A 13002-nucleotide genomic window follows, 5' to 3' on the forward strand; every position below is an offset into this window, starting at 1 on the left:
GCTCCACCACAATACCTCACTTCTCACAAACCTCAGAACTGGAATCTGAAAAGATAAAGGGTGTTGATGCTGATACCAAACTGACCTGGCATACCACTGAATTCTTCTCATGCCAAGGAAATCATGGTAAACAAAGCCATAAAACCCAGAATCCTGAGAAATTCCTTGGCAGATGCCACAGATTAGTTGAAAAAGTTTTTTTTTTTTTCCGTACAGTCTAGAGCAAGAAAACTCTTCCTACAGAAGTAATTGGAAGACATCCCAGAAAAACTATTCTGTATGAAAGGGTGTGAGGTGATTTTGTAAGTTCATTTGAAACCTCCAGATTGAGAAGGAGTTTCATGACACTTGTCACAGAATCTTGATCATTGGAAAAGAGTCTGCAAATATAAGACAATCATCCAAATATAGAAACATGTGAATGTTTTGCAGGAAAAGTGTAAATACTCAAGGGTAAAACAGAGAACTGATAATATAAGCCAAATACAGGAAATTCTTAAGAAACATTTGGAATCTGTGCCAATAAGAATGTGACTGTAAGCATCTTTTAAGTCTAACTTAAATATGAAATTGATTAAAGGAATGAAAGGTAACAGAGTTTGAAGAGATAACATTTTGAACTTTAGGACTTTGATAAAAAGATTCAAAAAGGAGATGTCCAAGACTGGTCCCAAAGTTCTCTTTTGTTGGGACCAGAAAAATCCATTTATCCTGGTAGTTCAAGATTTTTAAAGTTAAAAGTAGCACAAGAATGAACGTTCTTTCCAACTTTAAAGGCTTTTTCATCTTTACAGTTAGCATTAACAACATGTTTAAGAGCAGTAGTTTTACATATGGAAATAACTGTGGGATATGATTTACGATTAGAAACCACATTATTTATGAGTCTGAGACTGAGGAACGTCCAGTTATACCAAATCATAATACTTTTGTTGGGATAACGATTTAATTTTGTTCCCACTGAAATACCCCTTTCATTTTAGCTAAGGTCTCAGAAGATGATACATCTTCTGGAGGGAAAATCTGAAGTAAAACTTCCTCAGATGAAAAACATCTTGAGAAGTCAATGAGGAAAAACACTCCCCCACCATTACCTGTTCTTCTGATTGAGAATCAGTAACAAAATGACAGAGAATTTTTTTTGAGAAGAAACTCTTTTTCTAAGAAACAAAATCTGAAGCATTAAAACTTCAATATTTCAAGCGTAATTCCTTACCAAATCCCAGCAAGTCTTTCCTGTCCATAGCAACAGAAACAAGAGAAGAAACCATTCTTATTTTTTCCTTCATTTTCTGGAAGACTCCTTGGAAAAAAACTGACTCATGGCAGAGGCACTACCTTGGGGATTAGGCATACTAGCCCAGCTATGCTGTAGATCTTCACCCACTAACCCCCCCCCCACCAGTGACAGACAAGAGTGGTTCTCCCTTGCTCAGAGAGGGCAATCCTACAGCTGCAGTGAACAAGTCTAACTCCTGATCCTAAGTGTTTTCCTAAGCAGCTGCACCAGAATGTCCAAGGGACATCGACAAGTGGTCCAAAGAACTAAGTCCAGCTACATTGGTGCCTGAACCAGTAACAGAGCTGGCCTGACATTTAAAGTATCCCTAGCAATTTTCTTCTTTGTTTTTTGGATGGGGAAAGGATGAACTCAGGAGACCAATAACAGTTCCATGATCTACATAAAAAAAAGCCTGAAAGACAGGTAGAGGAGCTTGTGAAAGGCTGTAAAAACCTCAAGAAAGAAAAAAAATTACTTTGAAGTAAAAAAAAATAAATAAATGACAGTTGCCAAAAATACGACATCATGCCCTTAAAACAATAACTGTACATAAAAATGTTGAAAATAAGTTGAAAATGTTTTACACAGTTTTGTTATACAAGTACATGCCAAGCAAAACTCCCCAGCAATTCATGACAGCCCATAAAAAGTCATTTTACTAGAATAAAATATACATTTTTCATAGAAAAAACATTATTCTTCAGAAAATGAAGTAGTTGAAGGTTTTGTCCAGAAAGGTATTTATCACCCCAGCCCTGAAGGATTGTTAGCAGACTGCCAGCTCCATAAAGCCTACAGCGGGAGCTCACTTCAATGGCAAAAAGCTCCGATACACTTGTTGACCAAACTACTCTCTTTATGTGGCTCTGCTCAAGTCCCTGACAGTTAGGGTGCATGGAATGTGCTCTAAAGCTTTAAAAGCTGTCTGTTGGTCATATTTTAGGCAGGATATAAACTAAATAACTTGGGCTACTGCAACAGTAAATAACTACTGCAATACTCCATGAGCTAAAATTATCCCAGATCCTCCTAAACAGGAGTCCACTTCCCAGTGTTGTTGTTCAATAAACCTGTGTCAGTGTACAACTAAAAAAATGCTCTCTTACTACTCACTTTGTTCGAACAGCTGATGTGGTTGTCAGCAACTTTGTTATGACCACAGCAGTCATGTTACCAGTATCTGGGACAACAGTTGCATTTAAAGGTGGGGGAGATGCAGAAATTCTGGCATTCACAAAACTTCCAATTCCAACCCAAAATGACATAATTAGGCCTGAAATCAGTCCAGTGACTGCACCCTGTGGAAAAAAAAACAAAAAAAAAAATGGGTTTCTGAAGAACTGGCACTGTTATTTTAAACATATAAATTATATCAAATCAAACAGGTAAACATATGAAAACAAATAACATTTTATCAATCTGAAAAGAAAACCTCCTGGCAGAGTCCAAGGCAGGTTCCATTCACTATCAAATCACAATCGGGCACCTTCTCAAAAATTACTGCACTCTGGGGGTGTACACATTGTGATATCCTGCTGACACAAACAGAACATCTAGCCCAGAGAGTCCCCCAGCTGTCTACTTTGTTGAAAAACAACGAGCAGGCACGCATCCTGTGAATCAAAAAAATAAATCAAAATTTGACAACTGCACTGCAAACAATTAACACACAGATAAATATTTACTTGTATTTTGCAGGACTTCAAAAGAAAAGGTCAGATGGAGGGCCCATCAAAGCGTAGGGAGAGAGTGGGACAGTATTAAAGACTTATAAAAGAGAATCCACTGATCTAACAAAACTTTATTGACTACATCTAACATCAGTTTTTGGTGGGTCACTGATCTGAATGACCACTAAGACAGTAAATCTACCAACAATAACAGAAGCCATGTTAGGACAGCTACAAATACAAGACAAAACCAGACAGCACTTAGTAGAAGCATGGGCTGCGCCATGCGTCTTAGCATGAATAACCTTTCTTTTAGGTTAACTCAAGTTAGTGACTCTGGCTGTCAGTTTGGAACATTTGTTCCTATTAGGAGGGTAAAACTTCAATACTTGAAGATGTATATAGTTTTGCATGTTAAGTTAATGGGCTTTAGGAGTATTTGGGGGTGTTTATTCGAGGGCTTTCAATAAAGAAAATAGGTTTGTAAGATGTGACAGGCTCAAATGGATATATGACAAGAAACAACTGTGTAAAAGAACAACCTTCTAAACAGTATGCATGTAACACAAAAGCTGGAACTAGTCATTTAGCAAAAAAGCTGTTATATGTAAAATGTTGGGAATAATGCTTTTTAATACAATGATGCTTTCTGTAATGGTCTTTAAATGTCAATGGTCTCACACAAATACAAAAAAAGGAAGAGTAGTGAACTATATTAAAAATGTGGAGTGCAAATAGCTATGCTACAGGAGACACACTTGGAAAGAACTGAACATGTGAATTTGATAAAGAAAGGTTTTCAGGGTGGTTATTCAACAGAATACCTGGTACAAAGGAAAAAAAAAGTAGTACTTATATTTATTGCAAGAAGTGCTCCAATAGTGATAGAATAGGATAAAAAAGATAGTAATGGTAGACTTGTAGTACTAAGAGATTACTGGCAAGGGAGGAGGATTACACTGGCATGCATTTATATAAGGCTTGGGATTCATACAGAGTTTTTTCTGTGATCAATATCAAACTGTCACTGATTTGTTGGAGTTTTGCCGTTGTCTTAACCTTAAAATATTTTTTTCAGATACTGATAACAGCAACTCTCAAAGACCTACTGAAATCCGTTTTCTTAAGTCCACGTTTCAACCCCCTGTTAATACCCATGTAGCTGCTTTTCAACAGGCTGTGCTTAGGGAATTACATTTTCCACCATATAGCATTGATATATTACAGGATAACATACACGAGGCAGAAAGGAAGGCCCTAATGGAATTGAAAAATAACAATAAAATAGCTATTCTTCAGGCAGATAAAGGTGGTGCAGTTGTTATCCTGGATATGGATTACTACATACAAGAAGGTCTTCACAATTGTCGGATTCAAAATGCTATATGTATATGTGTATAGATCCTACTCCTATATTCAAAAAAGAGATTGATGCATTTTTGCACAATGCGGTTGAAGAAGGAATCATATCAGTCAACACAGCCAAACATCTTACGGTTAAGGACCCATGCAAACAAGTATTATATTTACTACCCAAAATACATAAATCTTTGACTTCCCCACCAGGAAGACCGATTGTTTCCGGTCATGGTTCACTTACCGAACCACTATCAGTGTTCCTTACACAACAATTGCAACCACTTCTTGTTCATGTTAGAGCAAGGATTAAAGATACAACACAATTCTTGCAGATTATAGAGGAGACACAAATTGAACCAGATTGGTTACTATGTACACTGGATGTTAAATCTTTATATACAAGTATTCCTCATTGGGCAGGATTACAAGCACTCCAGTTTTGGCTTGATAGGACCAATCTATATCCACCAGGTTTTAATACATTACTCATTTGTATGTCCGAGCATGTTCTAAATAAAAACATATTTTACTTTCAAGGTGAATGCTACTGGTAATTACAGGGCACCGCTATGGGAGCATCCTTTGCTCCAATTTATGCGGACCTGTTTATGGCTTACCTAGAAGAATGCTTGATATATGATACATCACACAACATTTATTTGGTTGAAATGGACATCTGGCGAAGATATCTGGATGATTGCCGGATGGTGTGGCGGGCGGATATTGAATATCTCCAAGAATTTGTTGATTACCTCAATAGTAATGTCTGGGGTATTGAATTTACTGTCAACAGCAATCTAACATCGATTGAATTTTTGGATGTCACTGTCTATAGAAACCCTGACAATACATTGGGTACCAAGATACATCAGAAATATCCAGAATATAACACTATTACATGCATCTAGTATGCATCCCCGCCACACTGTCCGCAATATTCCAAAATCCCAGTTTCTTTGGATGAAACGTATCAGCTCTTCAATGGAGGATTATGATGATGCCAGTTTGGATCTAACTAAAAGATTTTTGGACAGGGGATATCGCCCATTTGATATTATATCAGCCAAGACTTGCTCGGACAAACAATCTAGAACACAGTTATTGGAATACAAGAGTCACAAAACCAATAAAGTGGATGGTGTCTTGAGATTTGTAACCACATATGGTAGAAACCACCAGATTATCAGAAATATTTTGGACAAGAATTGGAATATCCTGCTTGCTAATGACTATCTTAGGCAACAACTGGGTCATCGGTGCCAATTTTCATACAGAAGGGGCAAAACATTAGGCTCTATATTTTCACATTACAAACACCATGACAGTGGGGGAGCAAAATATAAACAATTGACCATGACAGGAAATGAATTGGTGGGCACTTTTCCATGCGGGCATTGCATGTCCTGTAGTCAGGTTAACAAAACTAAACAGTTTAGCAGTGCCAACACCAGTAAAGTGTATGACTTAAGAATTTTTGGGAACTGTTCAAGCAGCTGGGTAATTTATCTTGCCACATGTCAGTGTTCATCCTTTTATGTGGGCAAAACATCACGCTCACTTAGGATTAGGATTGGCGAACACAGGAGCAATATCAGGAATAAGAAAACTACCAATGCCTTATATCAACATACACTCAAACACCCTACAGCGCATTTCATGTTTACTATCATAGATCGAATAGTGGGGGACAGAAGTCACCAACAGGGTTGGGAGAATGCACTTACTTTTAAAGAGAAATACTGGATAATCCATCTTGGAGCCTTGTTTTCTCCTGGTCTTAATGATCACTTATGAAGTATAGTTCTTCTAGGTGGTGTTGTCCTATCAGTACACAATACCACTCGCTCACAGATGTTTATCAGTATGTAATAAAATATTATACTATATTTTGTGCTCAATTGCACTTTCTCTATATAGTTCTATTTCTCTTTATCTAGACCATAGGAGACATTTACCATATATACCACTTTTCAGCATCAAATACTTTTGTTGAATTTAATATGACTGTCAATATTATATCTAAGCCTTTGATATGTAGCTGTTTTCTATATGATTATAGATCTGGATATAATTACTTATATTATTGTCCCTTTTCTTTATGGCAACTACTGATAGGATATTTAGTACTTTATTGTTGCCATTTCATTTTATTTTTATTTTAATTTTTTGGTATTAGCATAAGTGTGGATTTAAGAAAAGCAAAGGTTTTATGTAAACCACTATTATAATAAACAACTTGATTGGCTGACTAATCATGTATCACACCTTATATAAAGCGTGTGCTATACTTGGTTGGCATTTACTTTTTAGTTTCACTGAGGAAGGCTTCATGCCGAAACCGGTTTGAATTGATGTTGGATTATCGTTTGGGGCATTTTTATGTCCTTATTTTGTTGGAATAAAGCATTGGAACTTAATTGCTGGCCGTTTGTGTTTTCTTCATGCATTTATATTCCACCTAAAACTGCTATAATGAAGCTTAAGAAAATTCTGTGAGAAATAATCAGCTTTCAGCAAGGAATATCACTTACAGGTGGGGACTGGAATTTGATGTGCAATAGTAAAGATGTGTTGGGGGGGGGCACAAAAACAAAAAAATATAACAAAGGAGGGTAATTTTTTGAAGAAATTTATGAAAATATATGTAATGGAAGATGCAAATTCAGTACTAGGAGTTCAAAGTGAATTTATATATTCCCCAAGATACAAAAACTGGGCTAGGCTAAACAGAATTTACATTTCAGAATAAATCCAATTCGGATACAAACAATAACTGCAAACAGCTCCAGAACCACCAATAAATGCTTTACCACTTGTCACCAAAGAAACGGATTTATTACAACAAAACTAGTGACAATGTAAAAAATGTATCTTTTAAATAAGCTAAAAACAAGTTAAGCGCTTTCACCCAAAACAGGCTTCATCAGAACAACTCATAATATGAAACTTCAAGCTTAAATGCTTTTTTGGCGCCAAAATTTTTTTAAAAAACTTCAGAAAATTTAAAGGAACGATCTCCTTTTTACTACCATTTGAGATTAATAAACATAGCGGTTTCGCCATATTTCAATAAATGCTGTCATATAACTTCATATACATGTAATATAGATTATAAAAATACACACAGTAATATAAAAAGATATATGTAAAAGAAAAATACACATATTAAACCAAGAAACCTATGCTAAAAAAATTTTTTTTTAGTGTTTGTAGTATTTTTACTTAAGACAATAAAATAAAATAACTCACTACCAACTAAAAAATATGTGAATACATAGTGTATAGTCCCAAACAGTATATCATATTAATATGTGGACTACTGATCATTATATACACTATCTAATCAAGTATTATAAATATAAAATATAAAATTTGTGTATGTATAAACGGATTCCACTAATTGTGGTAATTACCAATTGGTGTATGAATTAACTTGTCTCTCCTGAACAGCCTTCTATATTCATCACAAACCTCTTTCGTAATTTTATACTCAATGATGACCTGATACTTATCTAAATTGTTATAAAATTTCCAAAATAGGTTTAACTGGGACATAATCATTAAGTCCAGGTGGGGTAGTTGCATCCAAATATATCTGCCACCAAACTTCCTTATAATTCAATAAGCTTTTACTATCACCGCCTCGGGGATCCATAATGATTGCATCTAAAATGGCAAATTTGAATTGGTGACTATCAGCTTTCTTCTCAATATGTCTGTATAACACATTAGTAGTATCTTTTGTTCTAATACTACAGGTATGATCATAAATTCTATTTTTAATATTTCTTTCCATCTTACCCACATAACTAGAACACATATTACACTTTGCCATGTATATAATCAATTTGGTGTTACAATTTCCTGTTTTGAATCTTACTGCTGTCTTATGTCCATTCTCTAAAATTAATTTGTCCTTTTCCAGTATTTAGCTACATTGATTACAAGCTCCACATTTCTTGCTATATGCATTATGTCCTCTCTTGGTGTTCTTTGCCCCTCCATAATAGCCTTCTAAATGTTTTATATTTCGACCCATTTTATAAATAAAATTGGGTTTAATACCCATAACTTCGGTCAAGGTATCATCACCCATAATCAAATACCAATATTTGTACATCAAATTTTTTAATTCATTAGCAGCCAAATTATATTGAATAATACATGATCTTTGATATGGGCCTATCATAGTGCTATTATTACTATATTCCATTTTTTGGTTCGATGGTAATCCTATACCAGCTCCTAACAGGGGCTTAAATTTTACATCCCATTCTGAATGATATAATTTACTATATTTTTCATCATGATTTGGGGATAACCTCTTCGTTGGAATAAATTCATTATAAAATTCAATTCTTATATCATGTTTTCATAATCAGAGGTCACCCGTGCAGCTCGAATACATTGTCCTTTAAAGACATTATACTTGACTTTATCTGGGTGACAACTACTATACTCTAAATAATTATTGGAAAAAGTACTTTTTCGATGTATTTTAGATTTAATTTTACCTCTCTGACGGTAAATGTAGGTATCCAGGTAGGCCACACCTTCATAGCTATGAGTAAAAGTAAATTTAAGATATTCACTACTATGGTTGAGAAATTGAATGAAGGATTGAAGTGTTTCCATGTCACCCTCCCATAGTATATACATATCATCCAGAAATCTGGAATAATATTTGATACATTTAAAGTATATACTAGGAAATAGTAGAGTGTCTTCCCAATCAAGCATAACCAGGTTGGCGTATATGGGGGCACAAGCTGGACATCACAGAACCTTTGAATAGCAGTAGGATACATTTAACAGATTTTACCTTCGACTTTTCGATATATGATGTGGAAGATGAGGCTAAACTAACTGGTGCCAAGCCAAAAAGAACACTACCACTTAAAACATTCTTCTGTGACTGGTAGCGCGACAAAATAAAAAAGGTACTGTTAATACTAATATCCACTCTGGCCTTGACTCTGAAGGAGGTGAATTTATTAATAAGGACAATCAATGTAATCAATTTTTAACAGTTAATTGTAATTTGGATAGTATGAAGTATAAACAAATTATCAAGTCTCCCGAAATTGACCATGAAGGGAGTTTAAAAAGCCTGATTTATTCATTGGGTAAAAAACTCAAAAGTATTAATGGATTGAAAGTTGATAATGCCTATTTGCTTAAATGCATTGAAATGAAAATAGTGCCAAAGGTTTTTTTAAACAACCCATGGGTTTAGATTTAACAAACAATGGTATTAATGAGGTTAATGCATTTTTTAATGAATGTGGTTACAATTTTATGCGGTTACTTATTAAATTCAATGATGAAAAATTAAGCAAGTTAGTACAGGAAGCCGATAATTTGAATACAAAGATAATTAATGACATTTTCTGAATGGGAAAAATTGTACATCAAACAATTCCATTTAGCAGATAGATGGATTAGTAATATTCAAGATAGAAAGTTTAAAAAGATACAAAGAGATGTTGAGCATTATAAGGAGGACATGGCTTATATTTGACCTAAGGAAAAAGAAAAGAGTAACTATGAAAACAAATATAATAATCGCTTACAGGGAGAAAGATATTCAGGATAGACCACCCTATTATAAAGAACAAAATTTTCAGAAGGACAAACTAGTACAGGGACAACCCTACCAAAACAGAATGCAGCAACATCATTACCAGTCCAATACAAGGAGCAATCAGAAGTATTGTTGGAAGAACAAGTAGTAACTAAGCCATCAGACAATGGTTGAGAGACATAGGTTATTGCAGTTAAGGACAATATATATATATATATATATATATATATACACATACAATAACTTTAGTATTTACAATATTCTAACACCACTATTTGTCGTTCACATTTTGACTTGTTAACAAAGGGTATGAAATACATACCCAACCCCAAATTTGACATTGTTGATTGCTTATGTGAGTTCAAAAAATATATCAGGAAAATTAATTTAGCTATATTATTTAGAGACAAACCCGAGATACATAGTCATGTGAATAAAAACTCTGTAGATATGTTAAAAATAAACTAGCACTTATATTCCACCTAGTCATCCTTTAGTAGACATTTATGATAAAATAGTGACTAGGGAAATTTATCAAATGTACAATAAGTTTAGAGAAATCACATTTACTAGTAATTTAACTAAGGAGGAAGAGAAAATATTAAGAAATTTACAAAGGGATAGCAACATCAGGGTGATGAAGCCTGACAAAGGGGGAGGAGCGGTCCTATACGATAGTATTGAATATACAAAAAAGATGTATGATATTTTATATCATTCTGGAAATGATGAAACTAAATCTCTTAATGAGATTAATATAGCCTACCAAAGAATCAATTCATATTTGGAAGAATATTTAATTGAAGGAAGAGTTACCAACGAGTTATATAATTACCTTAAGGTAAAACATTCTAAATTAGCTATATTGGTAGGCATACCTAAAGTACATAAGGACACCTCCAACCCACCGTTTAGACCTACAGTATCAGGTAGTAAGGCTAAATCATTCCCATTAGGGAAATTGATTGACAAAGTTAAAATACATATACAGTGTTATACCTCATATGGTACAAGATTCTTCGGAGTTCTTAAGTAAATTTCCTATTGATGCATGGAAAGCAGGTACCATTTTTGTCTCCACTGATGTTGTGGACCTCTTTTCATGCATCCCAAAACATGAAGGACTAGAAGCATTTAACAATAGTATTGTCAAATATTCCAACTTCAGTTGGGACGTAATTTGTCTAATACTTGAGTTGATGTCCATAGTACTAGATAATAACTACATCTTTTTTGAAGGAGAGTATTTCAAGCAGACCAGGGGAGTTGCTATGGGGGCAGCTTTTGCCCCCATATACGCCAACCTGGTTATGCTTGATTGGGAAGACACTCAACTATTTCCTAGTATATACTTTGAATATATCAAATATTATTCCAGATTTCTGGATGATATGTATATACTATGGGAGGGTGACATGGAAACACTTCAATCCTTCATTCAATTTCTCAACCATAGTAGTGAATATCTAAAATTTACTTTTACTCATAGCTATGAAGGTGTGGCCTACCTGGATACCTACATTTACCGTCAGAGAGGTAAAATTAAATCTAAAATACATCGAAAAAGTACTTTTTCCAATAATTAGAGTATAGTAGTTGTCACCCAGATAAAGTCAAGTATAATGTCTTTAAAGGACAATGTATTCGAGCTGCACGGATGACCTCCGATTATGAGAACATGATAGAAGAACTGAATTTTATAATGAATTTATTCCAACAAAGAGGTTATCCCCAAATCATGATGAAAAATATAGTAAATTATATCATTCAGGAATGGGATGTAAAATTAAAGCCCCTGTTAGGAGCTGGCATAGGATTACCATCGAACCAAAAAATGGAATATAGTAATAATAACACTATGATAGGCCCATATCAAAGATCAGGTATTATTCAATATAATTTGGCTGCTAATGAAGTAAAATATTTGATGTACAAATATTGGTATTTGATTATGGGTGATGATACCTTGACCGAAGTTATGGGTATTAAACCCAATTTTACTTATAAAATGGGTTGAAATATAAAAAAACGTGGAGGGGCAAAGAACACCAAGAGAGGACATAATGCATATAGCAAGAAATGTGGAGCTTGTAATCAATGTAGCTACATACTGGAAAAGGACAAATTAATTTTAGAGAATGGACATAAGACAACAGTAAGATTCAAAACAGGAAATTGTAACACCAAAATGATTATATACACGGCAAAGTGTAATATGTGTTCTAGTTATTATGTAGGTAAGACGGAAAGAAATTTTAAAACAAGAATTTATGATCATACCTATAGTATTAGAACAATATACTACTAATGCGTTATACAGACATATTGAGAAGAAAGGTGATAGTCACCAATTCAAATTTGCCATTTTAGATACAATTATGGATCCCCGAGGCGGTGATAGTAAAAGTTTATTGAATTATAAGGAAGTTTGGTGGCAGATATATTTGGACGCAACTACCCCACCTGGACTTAATGATTATGTCCCAGTTAAACCTATTTTGGAAATTTTATAACAATTTAGATAAGTATTAGGTTATCATTGAGTATAGAATTACGAAAGAGGTTTGTGATGAATATAGAAGGCTGTTCAGGAGACACAAATTAATTCATACACCAAATGGTAATTACCACAATTAGTGGAATCAGTTTATTCATACACAAATTTTATATTTATAATACTTGATTAGATAGTGTATACAATGATCAATAGTCCACATATTAATATGATATACTGTTTGGGACTATACACTATGTATTCACATATTTTTTAGTTGGTAGTGAGTTTTTTTATTTTATTGTATTAAGTAAAAATACTACAAACACTAAAAAATTTTTTAGCATAGGTTTCTTGGTTTAATGTGTATTTTTCTTTTACATATATGTTTTTATATTACTGTGTATTTGTATATTATATATTACATGTATATGAAGTTATATGACAGCATTTTTTGAAATATGGCGAAACCGCTATGTTTATTAATCCCAAATGGTAATAAAAGGACATCGTTCCTTTAAATTTTCTGAAGTTTTTAAAAAATTTTTGGCGCCAAAAAAAGCATTTAAGCTTGAAGTTTCAAATTATGAGTTGTTCTGATGAAGCCCAAATG

At 34.0% G+C, this 13002-nt stretch overlaps 1 protein-coding gene across 7 annotated transcripts in view; it reads right to left on the minus strand.

Moving 5' to 3' along the window:
- The window catches only part of SLC5A6 (solute carrier family 5 member 6), a 1143936-nt gene that overhangs the window by 255311 nt on the left and 875623 nt on the right, over nt 1-13002 (minus strand). For all 7 annotated transcript variants that reach the window (XM_044061732.1, XM_044061733.1, XM_044061734.1 and 4 more), the window contains one exon: nt 2396-2580. In XM_044061732.1, the coding sequence (XP_043917667.1) occupies nt 2396-2580 (185 nt within the window). The remainder of the gene's footprint in view (nt 1-2395; nt 2581-13002) is intronic.

Source organism: Protopterus annectens, chromosome 2.part0 (assembly GCF_019279795.1).
Source record: "Protopterus annectens isolate FY-2018-M chromosome 2.part0, PAN1.0, whole genome shotgun sequence".
Classification (NCBI taxonomy): Eukaryota; Metazoa; Chordata; order Ceratodontiformes; family Protopteridae; genus Protopterus; species Protopterus annectens.